This window comes from Boleophthalmus pectinirostris, unplaced genomic scaffold (assembly GCF_026225935.1).
Source record: "Boleophthalmus pectinirostris isolate CB_2022bp ecotype Guang Dong unplaced genomic scaffold, ASM2622593v1 HiC_scaffold_2, whole genome shotgun sequence".
NCBI classification, from domain to species: Eukaryota; Metazoa; Chordata; class Actinopteri; order Gobiiformes; family Gobiidae; genus Boleophthalmus; species Boleophthalmus pectinirostris.
The window spans coordinates 35,757,077-35,779,811 of NW_026571152.1; the positions used below are offsets into that span (position 1 = coordinate 35,757,077).

The window sequence follows — 22,735 nt, forward strand, 5'->3', positions numbered from 1 at the left end:
ATAAATGTAAACGTACAAGTCAAAATAAAATAGAAAGATAAGTAATACAATATAAAATCCAGGACAGATCCAGGACTGAACCAGGACTGAACCAGGACTGAGTTTTTGGACAAGCCTGACCGCTGAACAGCTCCACGCAGCCGTCATCCAGTTTGTCTTTGCGGACACCCTGCTCCACAGGCCTGGGGTCCCATCTCTCTTAAGTCCAAGATTAATCCTGGTTTAGTTTTGGTTTAGTCCTGGTTTAGGTTTAGTCCTGGTTTAGACCTGTTTAAGTCCTGATTTAGACCTGGTTTAGTTCTGGTTTAGTCTTGGTTTAGACCTGGTTAAACCTGGTTCAGTTCTAGTTTAGACCTGGTTTAGTCCTGATGTAGTCCTGGTGTAGTCCTGGTTTAGTCCTAGTTTAAACCTGGTTTAGTTCTGATGTAGTCCTGGTGTAGTCCTGGTTTAGTCCTAGTTTAGACCTGGTTTAGTCCTGGTTTAGTCCGGATGTAGTCCTGGTGTAGTCTTGGTTTAGTCCTGGTTTAGTCCTAGTTTAGACCTGGTTTAGTCCTGGTTTAGTCCTGATGTAGTCCTGGTGTAGTCTTGGTTTAGTCCTAGTTTAAACCTGGTTTAGTTCTGATGTAGTCCTGGTGTAGTCCTGGTGTAGTCCTGGTTTAGTCCTGATGTAGTCCTGGTGTAGTCTTGGTTTAGTCCTAGTTTAAACCTGGTTTAGTTCTGATGTAGTCCTGGTGTAGTCCTGGTTTAGTCCTAGTTTAGACCTGGTTTAGTCCTGGTTTAGTCCGGATGTAGTCCTGGTGTAGTCTTGGTTTAGTCCTGGTTTAGTCCTAGTTTAGACCTGGTTTAGTCCTGGTTTAGTCCTGATGTAGTCCTGGTTTAGTCCTGATGTAGTCCTGGTGTAGTCTTGGTTTAGTCCAGGTTTAATCCTGGTTTAGTCCATGTTTAATCCTGGTTTAGTCCATGTTTAATCCTGGTTTAGTCCATGTTTAATCCTGGTTTAGTCCTGATTTAGATGAGGAAACAACATTTGAACTTAGATTAGAAAATACTGTAACATGGTCCTTGTTTAGATAATGAGTCTGGATGAATCAGGTCCATTTAAAACATCACACTGATACTTGACCTAAGACTTCAGTTTCAATGGTTTTTAATCGACCAACACAAGTCAAGCACCGTCACAAAACATCTCACTGTACGTGTTTACGAGGTGAGCTCCACATTTGCTTTCCTGCCTCCATTGTTAAAGCCAGAAAGCAATACAGAATAATTTTGAAGTCTTCCTGCTATACAATTTATCCATCAGTCATCTATTTTTATTGTGAAGCAAACAGCACAAGAATTGGGTGCCGTATTGGTGTCGGAGGAAAGCATTGTTCTGACAGTTTGACTTAAAAAAAAAAGAAAAAAAGAAAAACTGAATGTGTGAATTTTAACCTTGACAGTTTATATGATGTATGTGCCATTCCTCTCCCCGTATTCTCCGTCTTTTCATTCTAACCGTGCGCCGTGTTTTGAATGGAAGCCTTGAAAAGTTGTCCTTGCGTTCTTTCTTCTCGCATTCTTCGCCGGCTCTTCTCTTCTTGTTTACTGTACGCTGAGATTGTCTTCACTTTTTTTTTTTTTTTTTTTTTTTTTTTTTTATACCCAGGTTTCTCAACGGCAGTCATGTCCTGCAGCTCGGAGGGGTCAACGAGAACATCACGTACGAATACCCGCAACTGCAGTACAAGCACTACAGCGGGTGTGTGAGAAACCTGCTCGTGGACAGCCAGGTTTGTACCTCGATATTGTTTACAGGCCTTTACCACGGCTACTTTACTTTTTACCGTATTTTTTTTAACTATAAGTCGCTCTGGAGTATAAGTTGCACCAACCAATGAATGAAGTAGAAACACATATAAGTCGCACTTTTTGGGGGAAATGTATTTTATAAAATCAGAGACCAGGATGTCATCTTGAAAGGCAAGTTCTAGTAAAAACAACAGAATGGAGAACAACAGACTGAAAGGTGTTGCTGTGTTAATGTAACATATGAACAGTTCTTCAGATAACTACAGCTCTGAAAAAAAATAAATAAAATAAGACACCACTGCAAAATGATCAGTTTCTCTGATTTCACTACTTATAGGTATGTGTTTGAGTAAAATGAACATTTTTCTTTCATTCTTTATACTAGTGACAGCATTTCTCCCAAATTCCAAATAAAAATATTGCCATTTAGAGAATTTATTTGCAGAAAATGACAAATGGTCAAAATAACAAAAAAGATGTAATGTTTTCAGACCTCAAATAATGTGAAGAAAACAAGGTCATATTCACACAATAAAACAACAGAATACTAAGTAAGTCTTTATTTATATAGCACTTTTCACAGACATTTTTGTCACAGAGATGCTTTACAGAGCATTATTCAGCATTATTCATTCACTCTATACCTGGTGATCGTAAGTTATTATTGTAGCCACAGCTGCCCTGGGGCAGACTGACAGAAGCGCGGCTGCCATCGGTCCCTCCGACCACCATCACTCACACACACACACCACTTTCATACGAGGCAATGTGGGTGAAGTGTCTTGCCTAAGGACACAACTAGAGTTGTTCCCACTGGCGCCCCCCTGTGGCTCCTGATTTTCCCAGCGGTCGTCCATCCAAGTCCTAACCAGACCCGGTCCTGCTGAGCTTCTGAGATGTGACAGGATCAGGCTTTTACAAACCGGTATGGCCACAGTACTAATGTTTTAACTTAGGAAGAGTTCAGAACTCAATATTTGGTGGAATAACCCTGATGACCGTCCATCTTCCTCTTGATCATGTTCCAGAGGTTTTCAGTGGGTTTCAGGTCTGGAGATCGGGCTGGACATGAGAGGGTCTTGATCTGGTCGTCCTTCATCCACACCTTGACTGAGCATTGACTGCGCTGAACATTGTCCTGCTGGGAAAAATAAAATAAAAAACTGTCCTCAGAGTTGGGGAACATTGTCAGAGCAGAATCAAGCAAGGTCTCTTTTTTTTTCCAGAGCTGTATGGCACAGGAGTCTCCAACCTGTAGCTCAGAAGCCACCAGTATCTCTCCACCTTCTTCCAAGTAGCTCGCCAAGGGATTTCAGAATTACACATATCTCTACATGATCCTGAATTTCTGTTTTATTCCACTATTTTGTTCATCAAAAAAAATCCTATTTATAACATGGAACCGTGAGCATAGGTTAGGTTAGGTTTGGTTGCTTTATTGGTACCCACAGGTAAATTCATTTGTTTTGCAGATTTGAGAGGCAGGTCCCACATTTCACATTATGTACAATAAGCACGTATAAAAAACACAATTACAAAATAAAGTGTCACAGAGCTCCAGTGCAAAATGGTTTGTTCCATAAACAATTAGTTAAATTCATCCGTCACGCTCGGCTAAATGACAATAAATATTAAATATATTAAAAAACACACCATTTTTAGATAAATATATTACAGTTTATTCATAAGTGCGATAGCAGCTGGAACGAAGCTCCTTTTAAAACGATTCATTCTAGATCTTGGGACTAAAAGCGTCTGACGAGAGGGAAGCAGCTGAAACTCTGAGTTTAGTGGATGTTGCACGCGGCAGCATCACGAGCCTCATTTGAGCGGCTCTGAAGGCTGCGGGTGACGTCACACTCGCGTAGTCCACTTCTTATATACAGTCTAAGATAAGACAAGATAAGATAATCCATTGTTGTCACCCATGGTAGAAATTTGTCTTGGGACAGGGGGTAACATGCTTTATAAAAAAAACAAGACAACACAGCACAAAACACCACATAAACAAACACCACAGAACAAAAATAGATACGAGACCAAGTATCGACCTTTAAATTATTCTTAACAGGCAGGCCCACATTCCCAAGGCTATGTGCAGTTTTGATTGCACATAGGTTGGCTAAAATACTTACATGTTAAAAAAAAAAACATTTGGCATTTCAGGGCAGTAGAAATCAGATCAACACTGCCAAAGATCAGATTCAAACCAGATTTATTTCCAAATATGAAAGTGGTCTGGGTTAGATATGAAAAAAAAAAAAAAAAACAAACAAAACAAAACAGGGTAACACTTTATAATAACTACACCTTATTTAGCCTTAATAAAACATGAACAAAGGCTTAACTAATAATGAACAAAGACTTAATTAATAATGATTCACGCTTAGTAACTACTTAATTACTACCTGAATTAGCACTTGCACTGAATTTGCCTGTGCTGTAAATAGTTACTCATAATTATTTCATACTTAATTACTCATGAACTAACCATTTGAGCATTTATTAATCATTAGTAAACTATGAGAGAATGATTTACTAATAATACAATGCAGTGATAATTCTGGCAGCTGTTATCTGTTAGTTAAGTCTTTTTGAGAGTTTGAAGACGAATTATCCTTTATTAAGCATTTACTAAGCGTGAATCATTATTAATTAAGTCTTTGTTCATGCTTTATTAAGGCTAAGTAAGGTGTAGTTATTATAAAGTGTTACCAAAAACGGATTTGGTGAGTTCACGTTCACATGAAATCACATTCCGGTCACATTTGGGAAGAAAATGGGATTGGACCTGTAGCGTGAACGTGTCCGTGTCTTAAAGCGGGGCTCGCCTCTAAATCCCCGCTGGAGATGAATTACTTAGATATATGGATCTCTTCATTGTTGCCTATAAAATCTTTATCTGTTGGGTAAATGCTGATACAGTTGACAGGGGCTTAGCTCAAATGTAAAACACAAAGATTCACCGGAGAGACTCTGAATGCTAAAAAACCTCTCCTGTTTGTCTATGAGCGCGGTTATTTTCAACTTTTATATTACGTATTTAGCGATTTATTGATTCATAACTTGCATTGACGTCATGCTGGGGGTGTTCTACATGTGTATCTGAGGTGAAATGTTTAATAGTCGATGTCGGGAAGGTGACTTTAAAAATGTATTCCCCTACAGGTTACAGATTACATATCCCAAAATGTAGTTTGTAATGTAATCCATTAAATTACTTAAAGTGAATAACGTAATCTGAATACTTTGGATTACTTGATATTGTCCTGGTTTTAGTCCTGGTTTAGGTCTGGTTTAGTCCTGGTTTAGTTCTGGTTTTAGTCCTGGTTTTAGTCCTGATTTTAATCATGGTTTAGTCTTGGTTTAGTCCTGGTTTAGTCCTGGTTTAGTTCTGATTTTAGTCCTGGTTTAATCCTGATTTAGTCCTGATTTTAGTCCTGGTTAAGTCCTGATTTTTTTGTCTTGGGTTAGTCCTGGTTGTAGTCCTGGTTTTAGTCCTGGTTTAGTCCTGGTTTAGTTCTGGTTTTAGTCCTGGTTTTAGTCCTGGTTTAGTTCTGGTTTTAGTCCTGGTTTTAGTCCTGGTTTAATCCTGATTTAGTCCTGATTTTAGTCCTGGTTTAGTCCTGATTTTTTTGTCTTGGGATAGTCCTGGTTGTAGTCCTGGTTTAGTTCTGGTTTTAGTCCTGGTTTTAGTCCTGGTTTAATCCTGATTTAGTCCTGATTTTAGTCCTGGTTTAGTCCTGATTTTTTTGTCTTGGGATAGTCCTGGTTGTAGTCCTGGTTTAGTTCTGGTTTTAGTCCTGGTTTAGTTATGGTTTTAGTCCTGGTTTAGTTATGGTTTTAGTCCTGGTTTTAGTCCTGGTTTAATCCTGATTTAGTCCTGATTTTAGTCCTGGTTTAGTCCTGATTTTTTTTGTCTTGGGTTAGTCCTGGTTTTAGTCCTGGTTTTAGTCCTGGTTTTAGTTTTCCTGGTTTTAGTCCTAGTTTAGTCCTGGTTTAGTCTGGTTTTAGTTCTGTTTTAGTCCTGGTTTAGTCCTGGTTTAGTTCTGGTTTTAGTCCTGGTTTTAATCCTGTTTAATCCTGATTTAGTCCTGATTTTAGTCCTGGTTTAGTCCTGATTTTTTTGTCTTGGGTTAGTCCTGGTTTTAGTCCTGGTTTTAGTCTGGTTTAGTTCTGGTTTTAGTCCTGGTTTTAGTCCTGGTTTAATCCTTTTTAGTCCTGTTTTAGTCCTGGTTTAGTCCTGATTTTTTTGTCTTGGGTTAGTCTTGGTTTTAGTCCTGGTTTTAGTCCTGGTTTAGTCCTGGTTTTAGACCTGGTTTTAGACCTGGTTTTAGTCCTGGTTTAGTCCCTGGTTTAATCCTGGTTTTAGACCTGGTTTTAGTCCTGATTTTAGTCCTGGTTTAGTCCTGATTTAGTCCTGGTTTAGTCCTGGTTTTAGTCCTTGTTTAACCCAAAATATGAAAACAGGAAAACATTGCTCTGTAATCCATTTATTTCAACAAAGTAACTGTAATCCAATTCCCACTCACTGAAACAGTAACTGGAACCGAATACAGTTACTCATAATTTGTACTCTGATTACTCCAGTACATGTAATCTGTTACTCCCAACACTGTTAATAGTTACCATGGTGACACAATGCACTCATTTAACAAACACTGCCCAAACTCAACATTAGTACAGATTTGGTTTAAAGAGCACATTTCTCAGAGCAAATGATGATTACGAGTGTTAATAGTTCTGTTTAGGTGTTTCATTTTCGATAAAAAAGGCGAGAGCGACTAACAGAAAAACCAGTGACTAATGGCAGCTCTAACTTGTGACCGTAATTTGAAGTGTGAGAGACTCTTGTAGATCCAACTCAGTCAGCTCGTTCCGGGAGGATTGTGTTAAAATAAAACTCTGATTGAAGTCTAGTTTGAGTAAAAGAGATTCAGACGGAGCATGATTCAATCTGAGCGTTTATTTTATCATTTTATTTTTTTATTATTGTTGTTATTATTATGTATTTGTGCAGCACTTTGTTTGTGAAATGTGCTATAGAAATAAAGTGGATTGGATTGGATGGGGAGGTTCTGTACTCCATGTCTAACCTGCTCCGAGGGAAAAAGATATTTGTCTAAAAACACTTTTTTTTTTTTTTTAAATAGCACAGAACCATCCCCTCCAGAACCTGCTCCAGTGCTCCTGTTTCTCTTTTATTTTTACAAGAGAAAAAGAGGCAAAGACAGTTTGTTAAAAAAGGCAAGCGGCGTCTGTGTGTGCGTGTGTGTGTGTGTGTAGTGTGTGTGTGTGTGTGTGTGTGTGTGTGTGCGTGAGCTGATGGCACAGATGCCAATCTGTACCTGCCCACTTGTATCTGTCAGTCTAACCCAGAGCAGCTGTGTGTTCGACAGAAGCTGGCGTCAGGTGTGCGCAGGATGAATAATGCAGTGTCACTGAGTTGCATTGATTGCACTGAAGCTGTGATTATTATGATTTGATTTAAAATAATTCTTAGGTTTCTTTATCCTTTACAGCCAAAATGTTCACAAAGATAAAAGGGCCCAGTGTCCAGTGTGTCATTAAATAATCAGAAACCACCATCAGATAAGAGTTTATGGTGTCAAATCACAAGATCGAATTGTGTGTCTCAAACGGCAATCACTTTTCTCTTTACTCTCCCACCGCTGTGATTGCAAGGACAGAGAATCCTATTCTCCACTTCAGTGAAAGTGAAGACTTTTATATATTTGTATTTCTATTCCCCCTTCACTTCAGCTCTATGACCTTGGTTCTCCGGCTGAAGCGACCAGCACTTTTCCAACGTGCTCTCTGGACGATGACCCGTGTGACGACAAGGAGCCGCTTCCTTCGTGTGGCGGCAGGGGGCGCTGTAACGGTGAGAAGAGCTCCTTCAGCTGCCTGTGTGAGGCTGGACTCTCGGGGCCAAAGTGTGACAAAGGTACGCTCAGAAATATTATTCTTAAAAGTGCACTGGACGACTTTTCTACCTGCTACAGAGATGTTATTGCTTTCTCTGGAATGTTCCGTGGTAAAACATTAAACAAAACCATCTCACATTTATTCAGTACGTGTTTATGTTGCTCAGAAATACCTTCTGTGAATAGCTGCGCCTCTCCACAGACCTGAATTGTAATGTAGCGTAGTGCTGTGACCTGCTCGTCTCCCTGGTGATGAAAGGTTTAATCTATACTGTGGAACATTCTAGACCAGAGGAGTCAAACTCAGATTCACAGAGGGACAAAATTAAAAACTGGGACTAGGTCGTGGGCCAAACTAAAAATGTCAACAACCTCTGCATGTTTTCTCTTCTTTCGAGATATGTAATGTTAAACCTTTTCTTATTAAAATAAAAGTTTAATAATAGTTTTGCTCAAACATTGAATCCAGAACAAGCAGAATATAAAATAATAACAACATTTAGTTTAGGGACCACATATTAAGAGCTAACTAAGTAATCGGTTTTCTAATTAGCTGTTACTTAGCTGTTAGTTGGTATTAATCAAACACTTGTTAACGCTTATTAAGATTTCAGTTTATGCACAAACATATCGATGTAACCTCCACGACTTTAATGGGGAGAAAATAGTTAATGGGTTAGTACTCGCGAAATACGGCCTTAGAGAGAAATGCATCAAAAGTATGTTAGAAATACTAACAAAGATGTAAGCAAGCACTGATTTTTCTTTATTATTATTTTTAAATAGTTTTATTTGCAGACTACGTACATAAAAACAAAAGGAACCAAACAACAAACAAGATACAAGACAAACATTACATCAAAGGTTTTATACAAATAGGGACAAAGGTTGGAGACACATATGTGCACAGGTATGTGTGTGTATGTGCGTGTGTGTGTGTGCACGGGGGGGGGGTCCTCGCTGACCTCTATTATTACTAGTTTATGTGGGTATTGAAAATAAGTTAAGTATGTGTTGGAGCTTTGCCTCAGATCCACTCAAGTCAGTGCAGACTGAGCCACGCCCCCCATGGCTCGATGCAGGAGCAACTGCCCACCAACCAGGCGACCCAGCTCCTCGACGAACCACCTCCTGATCTGAACGCTCCCCCTCCCTGATATATATGTACATGCATATATATATATATATATATATATATATATATATATATATATATATATATATATATATATATATACACATTAAAACGCACACATGCATGCACGCACCTGCCTGCACAGGAACATTCACACACATCCACATGCACACAAGCACAGACACTGAGACACACACACACACAAACACACACTCATCCATGGTCAACTTATGATGCATTAAAAAGTTGGGTGTGATGCATTAAAAGTATCACGGAGGTACAATCATAAACGATAAACTTTGTGCCTAAATGAACATTATTATTAGTTTGTGCGACCATAAATGAAAATATGTTTCCGCACGTATGTATATGTGTGTTATGCATAAGTGTGTATAAACATTTATATAGAGTATATGTACTGGATATCTATGATGCGTATATGTATGTATGTACATATGTGTGTATAAGTGTGTGTACATGCATATGTATGTATGTATGTGTGGATATGTTTTTGTACATATGTGGGTATATTTTTGCAAACGACAGATAAGCACTCCAAAGGTGATATTAAAAAAAAGTGAACCACGTGATTATGTAAAACAACTGGGGCAGGACTTCATAAGTTTTTTAAACTTCATCCTACTCCTTTTGAGCACCAGGTCCCAAATATGTTCATGTACATATCACTATTTTTGTTATTGTTTTTGAATTTTGTTGTACCTGGCTCAAACAAATAAATGAAATGAAATGAAATGAATGAAAATGAGGTAAGGAGCTTGGAGGTAGACCAGAGAGGGAAACCAGAACTATTAAGCACTTATTATGCATTTTACTATTAACTAGCTGTTGATATGAGGTCCCTAACCTAAAGTGTTACCCAAAATTAGTCGGTGGGTCAGCTCTGATATGTATTTGATCTGATCTTGTGGGCCAAATAGAGTTTGACATGTCTGTTCTAGACAAAGCAATAACATTTCCAGACAAGCAGGTGGCGGACCCTCCACTAGAAATGTTACGCAGTGCACCTTTCAAATAAATGACGTGTTTTGAAACCTGTGGAGACGAGGGCAGTCGGTTTAGCCCCCTCAGGCGTTGGTGGTATATAAAAAAGACACATTATATAAAGAGTATTAACAGAACATGCAGCTCCCATTGAGATATGCCCATGTATTTCCCGTTTGACAGCTGAATTAATTGAACAAGAGTTTTTTTCTGTGTGTGTCTCTGTTTGATGGACAAGCAGCTCCAGAGTTTTCTTTTGACGGACGCAGTCACATCCAGTACCAGTTTCTGTGGTCGGTCCCGGCCCGGCAGACCCACGTGCAGGTGGGGGTCCGGACGCGCTCCCCCTCCGGCGTCATCCTCAGCCTGCTCTCCCAGGAACAGAACGAATACCTGCGTCTGGAGGTGAGTCACGACGGACACTCCTGGGACTCTGGCAGCTCTAATCATAATAACAATACGTTTTATTTATATAACGCTTTTATAAACACTCAAAGAATACAATTATAAAGAGTACATATAAAAAACACAAGGTCAGTGGCAAGATATAGGCATGATTTAAAAGCAGGTTTGACAATAAAAGCTGTTCTGAAGAGATGATTTTTGAGCAGTTTCTTGAAGTTGGAGAGTTCTGCATGAAGGTTTGTTTGTTCCAAAATGTTTGAATGTGTACATTTTGTAAATACAATTAAATTATTTTACAAGTACAAATCATAAAATTACGCTTTCACGAGTTTTGAGACATTTGTTGCACCGAGTTTGCCTCAAAACAAAGCTCAATTTTCTGATTTGTACTTGTAAAATGACTATGTTGTACCTGTAAAACGAAATTTGTAAGTGTTTAAAATATTTTTATTTACAAGTGGACAAATCAGAAGTTACAGTTTCAGATGTTTTAGAAGAAATGTTCCTTCATTTTTCAGTGCAGTCACGGATTTGCTGAGGTAAATAGTTCCAGAGGGACGAAGCTGCGGTGATGAGGACGCTCTGTCTCCACAGGTCCACAGCTCAGGCCGACAGGGAGGGACAGGTGCAGACAGGAGCAGAGGAGGGACAGGTGCTGACAGGAGCAGGGGAAGGACAGGTGCAGACAGGAGCAGAGGAGGGACAGGTGCAGACAGGAGCAGGGGAGGGACAGGTGCGGAAACAGTAGCAGAAGAGGGACATATGTAGACAGGTGCAGAAGAGGGTCAGGACCAAAGACAAAAGCAGGGGAAGGACAGGTGCTGACAGGAACAGAGGAGAGACAGGTGCAAACAGGGGAGGGACAGGTGCTGACAGGAGCAGGGGAGAGACTGGTGCAAACAGGGGAGGGACAGGTGCTGACAGGAACAGAGGAGAGACAGGTGCAGACAGAAGCAGAAGAGGGACAGATGCCGAGACAAGAACAGGGGAGGGACAAGAACAGACAGGAGCAGGAGAGGGACAGAAGCAGAGATAGGAGGAGAGGAGGGACAGGTGCAAATAGGAACAGGGGCAGGGGAGGGACAGGACAAAAGAAAAGAGCAGGGGAGGGACAGGAGCAGAGACAAAAGAAGAGGAGGGACAGGTGCTGACAGGAGTGGGGGTGGGGGGGCAGGTGCAGAGACAAAAGCAGAGGAGGGACAGGTGTAGAGACAGGAGCAGAGGAGGGACAGGTGTAGAGACAAAAGCAGAGGAGGGACAGGTGTAGAGACAGGAGCAGAGGAGGGACAGGTGTAGAGACAAAAGCAGAGGAGGGACAGGTGTAGAGACAAAAGCAGAGGAGGGACAGGTGTAGAGACAGGAGCAGAGGAGGGACAGGAGCAGGGTATGGACAGGTACAGACAGGAGCAGGGGAGGACAGGAGAGACAGGAGCAGAGGAGGGACAGGAGCAGACAGGAGCAGAGGAGGGACAGGAGAGACAGGACAGAGGAGGACAGCAGGTATGGACAGTACAGACAGGAGCAGGGGAGGGACAGGAGCAGACAGGGAGAGAGGAGGGACAGGAGGCAGACAGGAGCAGAGGAGGGACAGGAGCAGAGGAGCAGAGGAGGGACAGGAGCAGGGTATGGACAGGTACAGACAGGAGCAGGGGAGGGACAGGAGCAGACAGGAGCAGAGGAGGGACAGGAGCAGACAGGAGCAGAGGAGACAGGGAGAGACAGGAGCAGAGGAGGGACAGGAGCAGACAGAAGCAGAGGAGGGACAGGAGCAGACAGGAGCAGAGGAGGGACAGGAGCAGACAGGAGCAGAGGAGGGACAGGAGCAGACAGGAGCAGAGGAGGGACAGGAGCAGACAGGAGCAGAGGAGGGACAGGAGCAGACAGGAGCAGAGGAGGGGCAGGAGCAGGGACAGGAGCAGGGTAAGGACAGGTACAGACAGGGGCAGAAGAGGGACAGGACCAAAGAAAAGAGCAGAGGAGTGACAGGAGCAGAGACGGGTGCAGACAGGCGCAGAGATAGGACCTGAGGAGGGACGGGAGCAGGGGAGGGACAGGTGCAGAGACAGGAGCCGGGCAGGGACAGGTGCAGACATGAGCAGGGGAAGGACAGGAGTAAACAGGAGCAGAGGAGGGACAGGAGCAGACAGGAGGAGAGACAAAAGAAGAGGAGGGACAGGTGAGGGGACAGGTGCAGAGACTAAAACAGAGGAGGGACAGGTGTAGAGACAGGAGCAGAGGAGGGACAGGTGTAGAGACAGGAGCAGAGGAGGGACAGGTGTAGAGACAGGAGCAGAGGAGGGACAGGTGTAGAGACAGGAGCAGAGGAGGGACAGGAGAGAGACAGGAGCAGAGGAGGGACAGGAGCAGACAGGAGCAGAGACACGAGGAGGGGAGGTATAGGTGCAGACAGGAGCAGAGACGGGTGCAGACAGGAGCAGAGACGGGTGCAGACAGGAGGAGCAGGTTGTGGGTTGTGGGTCTGTGGGCGTGTGGGTCTATAGTCTGTGGGTCTGAGCGGTCGGACGGGGGCCTGGTCGCGCGGAGACGGAGCCGTGATTGTTTTGTTTGTGAGACTTAAAAACGGATGATGAGGCCCGGACAATGATTGCGGCGAGCGCTTGTCAGGCTGAGAGTGAGTAATATCAGGGTTGGCGACATATGGGCGGAGGCTGTGGAGGCCGTGATTGACACATGTATGTACTTGACAAGGTCTTTCAGTAAGTCCAAAGAACGTTGTCAATGAGAGACTGTAATTTAAAAAAAAGAGGACTGCTTTATTCCTGAGTTATTTTTGTCTCCGGTTGCTATTGTGAAGTTGCCGCAGAATGTACATGCTCTGTAATCTGAGCGCAGGCGGCCCTTAGGTGAAGGTCAGATCTTGTGTTCTAATCTTGAGGAGTTTGACACGGCGCTCTGAGCAGCGGGCCAAACTCACGTGACCGCTCCGCCGCTTTACCTCTCCAGTTTGCCTCTCCGAACCTGCCGCCGCACACTCATGTCTCTGTGACGGACACAACCTGAACGTAAATGTCCTGTTTTAAAATTGTCATTTTCGGGAATCACCCAGGTCAGCTGTTTGCGGTGAACCTGTCTGCGCTGATGGCAGAGTAGCAGCAGTGTTCTGTCTCGTCTTGTGTTTTCGAGACAGTTCTGCCTAAACTGTTGGCCTTGTTGTCTTGTTCTTTGTCAGAGATTCGTATTACATAAGGAAAAAAAAAACAATGTTGTCCTCTCGCTCGGTGCAGGCGTACAGTGGCAGAGAAAAGGGAAGGGCTGCAGTCTGCGCTGTGGCTCTGAAGTGTGGATAAAACTGTTGAGCTGTATAAAATATCTGATGCAGTGTTTTCAGGCCAGTTGTCTCAAAGCTCTTAGAAACACTTGAGAGCGAGTCTGCCGTGTTTGCTGACAACAAGCCCTAATTTAAAGGGCTGTCTCTCACACCCTTTTTTTTTTTTTTTTTTTTTTTTTTCCAAAAGGCTAGATATGGGTTTGAGTGCACACTGAATAAATAACTGCACTTTCACACGGAGGTTAGCACGGGCTGTGTGGGCATAGGCATTAGGCCACTCTCACAGGAACAGGCTATGGTCTCTCTGCACGGATAACCATTTTCCAATACAACCTGTTAGGTTTATCTAAACATTGTAAACAAGAAGAAAGACAAGAGATTAATTCAGTTTTACTCGCGAGGAGAACGGGCAGAGAGCGGGCATCAAAACCAACAGTCTCCACACGTTCTGATGACTCAAGGCCGCTCTCCTCTTTTTATTTCATTAGGAGGCCCTAGTTACAGAACGATAATTCTCAAGGGGAAGGGGAAACAGCCAAGACATAATAAGAAACTGGTGCAGCTATGCATAGTACATAAAACATGAGTAAAACAGGAGGTGCCTTAGGTTTGGTCAGACACCATCATAACTCTTGCATGTGTGACAGTGGGAGTTGGCTTCATGTGAGGAATCATCTCGAGGTTCACTAGAGCGACAGGACACTGCACACAGTTGTCAAACGCACAGAGGTTATTCAACAAGTGACAAGTGATTGGTACATTATAAATCAAAGAATTGTAGTACATAAATGGTTAACTCATAGGCCTAGAGCAGGGGTGTCAAACTCATTTTGGTCCGGGGGCCGTATCCAACCTAGTTTGATCCCAAAGGGGCCGGATCAGAAAACTCATGGCATATAAACCCCCAAAAATAACAATAGAAAGACAAACAGAAAGAGAGAAACACAAATCTATTACAGAAATCTTTTTTAATTGATGAACTCTTTCTTTTACAAAATATGATAATATTATGAACAACCTGAAACTTTAAGAAAAATGCAATTTCAACACAATGTTTTAACATGAACTTGTATGCAAACAGGAATAAGTAAATTTTTCTTGTAAAATCCTGCACTCGGCTCCACTTTTCTCATGTTGGACATTTTTCTGATGAGGGTGTCACGGTCAACAGTCAAAACGATCGTCCTTTAAGAGCGTTTGGAAAGAGACAAGTCTTCATTTGTGCTGCTCTGGTGGGAGGGGCCACGTACAGAGACGCTGGAGACGCTGCTGTGATAAACACCACAGAAAATTAACAAGATTTTAATAAAAAATATAATTAAAATATTTTTAGTAGAAAATCTGCCGAGGGCCAGATTAAAGGTCTTGGAGGGCCGGATCTGGCCCCCGGGCCTTATGTTTTGACACCCGTGGCCTAGAATATCACACAAGTATTTAGCAAATATGGGATAATAAAATTATTCTGACACAACCCATGATAGACTTCTTCTATGTGGGAAATAGAAATGTAACAATAACCCAAATATCATGATATCGTATCTTCAGAGTTCTCACAATAATATCGTGGACCATCACACTATATCAAGTTATGTTGCAGATATACATGCATCCCAAATTTCGGACTTCCAGTCATCGCGCAATGCATCCTGGGAAAGATCCTCAGAAAAAGTGAGCATCAAATCGCCATGTTTGATTTCCCCCAGTGGGATGCGTCTATTGTCAAAGCCGATCTTTTCAAGTGTTTTAAATCATATCGCTTTTGTTTCTGGTTCTGATATTGTCATGTTTTAGTTTTGGGATTCGGACATCGTAATTGTGTGATTGTTGGATGTTTTTAAAGCTGAAAACGGACTTCGGAAGTTTGCGAATTCCATAACTGCAAAATTTAATCAGATGTGTGTGACTGCAAACCTCCGTTCAAACTGTTTCCCTTCACAACGGAATTGAAAAATAGTGAAAGGCGAAGGCGATGGGCAGGATTGATCCTGAAGGACGAAAAAGGAAACCTTTGGCTGCCTAAGAAATCATCCCGAGTTTGCGGAGCGCCATCAAAACAAAATCGTGATTCCTCGCTCAACCTTGGTTACGAATTTAAAAAGTCAATGCCAAAGCGAAAGGCACCAGCTGTTCGCCAAGAGACCAGGACGTGATGTTGCTGTAAAGTCACAAGAACAAGAAAGTGCTCTCTCGGTCTGTTTGTCTTCTGCACCTCTCGATTAACAAACAGGATTTTGCTTTGTTGACGCTCCACATACAAAATGTTCTCTGCAAACTCAGGATGATTTAGGCAGTGAAAAATGACCTTTTCATCCTTCCTGTGTATCAATCCTGCCCATCGCCTTCATCTTTCATTATTTTTCAATTCCGTTGGAAAAAGAAGCAGTTTGAACGGAGGTTTGCAGTCATCTGATTCCCTTTTGCAGTTATGGAGTTCGCAAACTTCCGAAGCCCGGTTTCCGCTGTTAGGATCCAACAACCACACAATTATGAGTCCGAATCCCATAACTAAAATATGACAGTATCAGAACCAGAAACAAAAGTGATATGGTTCAAAAGACTAGAAAAGATCGGCTTTGTCAATAGACGCATCCCACTGGGAAAACAAACATGGCAGTTGATGATTGATGCTCACTTTTTCGGAGGATCCTTCCCAGTATGCACTGCGCGACGACCGGAAGTCCAAAATTCAGAATGCATGTATAGCTAAAAAAGACAGAGGGAACTACATAGACCATGATCCTTTGCTCCAGTGTAGACTACAAAAAGAAATTCTTGAGCACTTTTAAGTCTTAGTTCTTTGGATTTAGTCTTGTCAAGTCATTTTAAGAGGAAAAAGTGGCATATTCACAGTTTTTTAAGCCTCCACAAAATATCGCAATAAATATCATAACGTGAGACATATATCGTGAAAATATCGAAGAGATTTGATGATAGTTACATCCCTAATCATAAGCCTCCCCACCATATGAAGAGCTTTCCAATGATACCGCAATAAATATCCTACTCTGAGACTTGGATATCATTACAGCCCCAGTGGAAAACCTCTTTTAAAACTGTAAAATCAGCACCATCCTGTAATTTTTTATATATATATCAATTTGAAAAATATGATTTTGCCTGGAAAAAAAACATTCAAATGCTCCACTACGAAAAGAGAGCGTGCACGCCGTTTTCACGATCGCGTTTTAAGAATATTGATTTCTGAGTTCTTTGCTCATTTTTTGTCGTATTTGTGGGGCGGATGTGGCTGTGGAGAGAGAGTCGTCTGCTTTAAGTGTGTGTCGGTGTGTGTGTGCGTGTGTGTGCATACTCGGGTAGTGGCATGCTGAGGGAGCGGTAGTTAATTCAGGCCAGGAATCTGAATTATCTTAGCCCACTGTTTCCAATTAAGCCGTGGACATGTACAAGCCGCAGTTATGGGAGGGCCTCATCGGCGTCGTCCATTGTGTTCGCTCATCCTTAACTGCACTAGATAATTGTTGTTTCTTGTGCACCGTCCCTTCGGGATTGGCTGCAGCTCCTCACACTGTGATGTGTGCATTTGCTCTAAAAAAGACTTGTGGCTCCATATCTGTTGAATTCATTTTTACCACTGAATTTTTCATACGCTTCTGGCAGAACCACCACGCTGCGCAGAGTTCAATTTCACCACTATTGCCTGATCCAACCTTTTGCTCGTTCTTCTGTTCTTTTGCTGCTGTATGTTTTAATCCTTGAATTGCCAGCAGTCATGGATATCTCACCCGCCAATAAAACGCATTATTATAGAGACAGTAGCTCATTTGTTAGAGCATTTGTTGTTGTGTCCTTGAGCAAGACACTGTAGCTCCCTCACATCTAAACCTGTCATGATAAATACTACATCGACTTACCGTTCAATATATTAAAGCTGGTACAATAGATTTTGGGGTTCAGTATTTATCGTGTGTATATTTTCTTTGTAAAAATGGTGAAATTTTGGGTATTTTTGTTAAAACATCTGAGCTGTAACATGTTGAAAAGTGAATTAATCATTCAGATAATTCGTTCAATTGTTTTTCAAAATAAAAGCAAAAATAAGAAAACAATAAAACAACTATTTTATTTGTCTACAAAACCAAAATGAAAAAACAGATAACGATTAGTTTTTTTCAGTTTTTGATTTTGTGTTTAAATGAATACTGTAAAAAAAAAAACAGATCAAGTTTCCCGTTTCGGTGACTTAAACTGTGATGCTGGACTTTTGTGTCACATACGGACTGAACCAGAACTAAACCAGGACTAAACCAGTCTCAGTCCCGGTCTCAGTCCTGGTCTGGTCCTGGTTATAGTCCTGGTCTGGTCCTGGTCCAGTCAGTCTCAGTCCCGGTCTCAGTCCCGGTCTCAGTGTCTGTCCTGTCTCAGTCTTCAGTCCTGGTCTGGTCCTGGTCATAGTCCTGGTCTGGTCCTGGTCCCAGTCTGACCCCAGTCTGGTCCCGGTCTCAGTCCCGGTCTCAGTCCCGGTCTCAGTCCCGGTCTCAGTCCTTGTCTCAGTCCTGGCCTCAGTCCTGGTCTGGTCCTGGTCCCGGTCTGATCCCGGTCTGGTCCTGGTCTCAGTCCCAGTCGCAGTCCTGGTGCCGGTCCCGGTCTGGTCCCGATCTCAGTCCTGGTCTCATTCCCGGTCTCAGTCCTGGTCCTGGTCCCAGTCTCAGTCCTGGTCTCAGTCCCGATCTCAGTCCTGGTCTATTCCTGGTCTCAGTCCCAGTCGCAGTCCTGGTGCCAGTCCCGGTCTGGTCCCGATCTCAGTCCTGGTTTCATTCCCGTCTCAGTCCTGGTCTGGTCCCAGTCTCAGTCCAGTCTCAGTCCTGGTCTCAGTCCCAGTCTCAGTCCTTCTCAGTCCTGTCTCAGTCCTGATCTCAGTCCTGGTCTCAGTCGTCTCAGTCCCGTCTCAGTCCCAGTCTCAGTCTGGTCTGTCTCCAGTCCGGTCTCAGTGATCTCAGTTCAGTCCCCGTCTCAGTCCTGGTCTTGTCCCGGTCTGGTTCCAGTCTCATTACTGATCACACAAAATTGAAAACTGAACTTTTTTTTTTTTCATTTTGGTTTTGGAGACAAATAATAAAGAAAATAGTTGTTTTTTGTTTTTTTGTTTTTTGTTTTGTTTTATTTTGAAAAACAAATGAACAAATGATACACAGATTTAAATAATTCTATGGCGAATTATTGGTTCATTCTGCTTTTTCTTTGTAGCAGCTCAGGCTTTTTAAATGATACTGGGATGATCCTGCTTTCTTGTTATTGTATTAGAGACATAAAATAGTTTCAATATTATAATTTACTGCAATTTATCAAGCTTCAAAATGTGTTTTCCTCACAGACCTACTCACCTCTACAGTGAATGTTTGAACTAAGACTAAAACTGTATTTGTTTCATTGCCATTTTGCTCCCGGTGATGTGCACTTATGAAAAGAGAGCCTCAATGACACGGTTTTCAATGAACTAATTAAATTTAAAAGCATTACATCATATCTGCTTTTGTCTCAGGGTTTTCGTACGTGTTTACTGAACTTGAAGAGGAGACATTTCAGGTTTATTTGCTCAGTTTTGCCGTACAAGCAACAACTAAACTGTCCACTCTGCCTTAAAAGACGTTTTAATAGTGAATTTAATCAACTTGCAGCCATAGTTTTTTTTATGAGACACTGTAGCTGCAAAGGTCGTTTTCTTAGGGTCTGTTTACGCGACGCTTCAGGGTAAAAACGATATTTATAATATATTAACGATACATTACAGAGGTGGGACCAAGTGGTTGTTTTGCAAGTCTCAAGTAAATCTCAAGTCTTTGACCTCAAGTCCGAGTCAAGTTCCAAGTCAAATACAGGCAAGTCCAAGTCTAGTCTCGAGTTACTGGCCCATAAGTTCAAGTTAAGTCCAAGTCGTCTGCTTTGAGCTTCAAGTCATTTCAAATCTTTAAACCAAAAAAAACAAATATAGCTTAGATTTTTGCAGGTTATATGACTTTTAAACTAAATATACTTAAAAATTAATGGTGCTAATTCAAAGTGTTGTCATTAAGGATCATGTTCTGTGTAGTTCCCCTTGTTTTACTGTAGTGTACTGCTTATTACTGTAGTACGTTTGATGATACAGTATCGCAGTACTTCAATTCCATCTAAAGTATTAAACAGAAGTGGGATGGACATGTTACAGTTTGTTCCTTTAAAATTCAGCACGGCATTTATCAGCTGTAAAGAGAAAAGTATTTTCTAAAAACATATTCATTTTTAGGAGGAGTATCAAGTCTTCTCAAGTCACAGGGCTCAAGTCCAAGTTGAGTTCCAAGTCTTTGTCCATTTTATCAAGTCAAGTCTCAAGTCCTAAAAATCACGACTTGCAAATCCCCACCTCCTCCCACCTCCACCTATATTATAAAGCAATATTTTTATCGGAAGTGCCTTTCGTTTAGACGGTGATGGCGTTTTTGGGGCTTAAAAACGCAAAAATCTGAAACCACCCTCCAGAGTGGAAAAGTTGAATATGCTCCGCCGTAGTGTTTCCGTCTACACTGTCCAAGAAGCAAAAACTCTGGTCAGATCTGCTCATGTCGTGTACGCGTTTACATCACATACATATAGTACACAGAAACAAACATGTCGGATCATTTCCATCCATCGGACCGTCAAGCTGCTCCAACAGCAGGCGTCCCAGCAAATGTAGAGAATCTGCAGAGACACTATCAGTGAACAGAGAAGGATCTGCAATCACCTCTGTCAAATTCTGGATGCACCAGTTCGTCACAGGCGAGTCAGACAGTATTAGATGAGATCTGGAGAACCACTCGATGTTTCCAGTTGAAAAACGGACAACAATTAGTTTTTTTCAGTTTTCGATGCTGTGTTTAAATGAATAATGGAAAAAAACAGATAACGACCATTGCCTGTTTCTGTGACTTAAACTGCGATGCCAGACTTTTGCGCCGCATATGGACTGAACCAGGACTAAACCAGTCTCACTCCTGGTTCAGTTCCAGTCTCAGTCCTGGTCTCAGTCCTGGCCCTGGCCCTGGCCCAGGTCTCAGTCCTAGTCTGGTCTCGGTCTCAGTCCCGGCCTGGTCCGTGTCTGAGTCCTGGTCTCAGTCCCGGTCTGGTCCCAGTCTGGTCCTGATCTCAGTCCTAGTCTGGTCCTGGTCTGGTCCTCAGACAACTCTGTGGAAGGAGCAGCTGATGAAAATTTGTGGTGTGAAAACTTCTGTATGTTCAAAGATCAAAGATGCCCTTGTTGCTTTAAGTACAAACATACCAATCGAATTCCACACACTTTTGCGTCACCGTATGCACATTCTTCCCCATAGAGACGTAAGGATCAGCCCTTAAAACCCTTAAAGTAGCAGCTACACACACCAAACTTTACATTTGTGTACTTTTCAAGATTTTGACGAAATGTACCGAGGGATTTTTTGATATGTAACTCCAAGTCTGATTTATTCATGTTTTAACTCCAAAAAAATTAGACGAAATTTGAATTTTTAGGCCAATTTTCAGTGAGATTTTGGTTTTTCAAATACTGAATAAGATAACTAAACTCCTCTTTTATATTTTTTGTATCTAATATAACAGCAAAAAGAAACAATAATTTTAAACCTGTTTCTTTTCATGTTCTGTTTTGAATGTCCCAAAAAATGGTCAATTTAGTCAGTTTTTACACATAAAAGGCTTATTTTCACATTGATAAAAAACTTGTAATACATTTTTTTTTCTTGCTTTTACCTCACTGAACCAGGGAAAAAGTTTCAAATATCTCTAAATATAAGCTTTTCTCCCATTCACCTGCAGTCTCCCTCATGCTCTGTGCTGTTTCGCAGGTTATCCAAGGTCTGCTGGCTGTTTTCTACAACCTCGGCGATGGAGACTACAACGTGACTCTCCACTCGTTTCGCCTTAATAACGGCGAGTGGCACGAGGTGGAGCTGGAGCGGGTGGGGCGCGAGTTCAGCCTGCGCGTGGACGGCGGCGGGGGGCAGCGCGAGGTCACGGCCGCTCCAGGACGCAGCCACGAGATCATTATCGACTCCGCGCTGGTGATGGTCGGCAACTCCTTCCCGTCCGGGCACAACCGCAGCTTCCTGGGTACATGTCTGCTACACGTTTGACCACAAAAAGTAGAAATTCAAGTGCAGATCAGTGACTTATTAACCAAAGTTTTTAATGAAATTCCTTTTGTCACAATGTTCAGCAGGTAAATGAGCAAACACACATTTTATTTAGTATTTAAAGGTTGTATAGAGGATTTTCCAAGGAACGAGAAATCCAGCGACTGTTTGTCCTTTTTCAAATGTTGCGCATGCGTGAAACCACCCCCCCTCCCCTACAGCTCCTACGTAGAAACACCTCCTCCCGCCTCCTCTTTACGCCAGAAACAGGTTTGTTTACAGCCGGTGCTGCACATGACTTGTAAACAACTAACTACAGTGTTGGTTAGCAAGACGGAGAAGTGAGGAGCGGGGGAGAGGAGAGAGGGAGCGGGTGCATGCGGAGATTCCGTGCCCGGAGAAGTGAGGAGCAGGGGGAAGAGCGGAACGGGCAGCGGGGAGAGGAGCAGGAAAGGGGTGCAGAGAAGGTTGCGCGGAGATTCAGTGCGAATGAACTAGCTACAACACGCAGCAGCAAGCGGACTCTTTCTTTGCCTTGAAAATTACGTTTTCAGACATAGGATATCGCTTTCGTGTCCTGAAAAACGTTTGTCTAAGCTCTTGGAAATAAAGTACGTTTTCATAATAAGCAGAAGTTTCCTGTCCAGGAGTAATTTGTGGACCAGTGCGTCAGTCTTTAGACCCTGCGTCTGCTTCAGTCGCGCCATCGCTGGAATGAATCTTCAAGAATCACCTTAGTTTGGCTTCGCTGCTTTTCCCCTTGTCTTCTTCTTTCAGCGACCTCAAAAACGGACTTTCTTTTGCGGCGAACTGCTCCTGGATTCTTGTCGCCATTGCAACAAACTTTGTGCGAACTGCGAGGAAGATATAGGTCAAAAAAAGCCGCTAAGAACTGTTGCGTTGGTGGAGTAAACAGCGTCTGTGCGTCTTGCGTCTGTGGACTGCGTGACAGTCGTACGTAAACCACGTACCGGCGGCGCAGGCAAGTCAGTTACGCTAGAAACGTAGGGAGATTGATTGACAGCCTGTCAGCTCACAGATAACGAGGCAGTGTCGTTATCTATTGGCAAATGTGTAGCCC

At 42.4% G+C, this 22,735-nt stretch overlaps 1 protein-coding gene across 1 annotated transcript in view; it reads left to right on the plus strand.

Annotated features, from left to right (window-relative positions):
- Positions 1-22,735, plus strand: part of LOC110165906 (neural-cadherin-like) — a 456,074-nt gene that overhangs the window by 368,602 nt on the left and 64,737 nt on the right. Inside the window, exons 26-29 of the mRNA XM_055155988.1 lie at positions 1,649-1,772; positions 7,555-7,738; positions 10,094-10,260; positions 21,367-21,631. Of these exons, the coding sequence (XP_055011963.1) occupies positions 1,649-1,772; positions 7,555-7,738; positions 10,094-10,260; positions 21,367-21,631 (740 nt within the window). The remainder of the gene's footprint in view (positions 1-1,648; positions 1,773-7,554; positions 7,739-10,093; positions 10,261-21,366; positions 21,632-22,735) is intronic.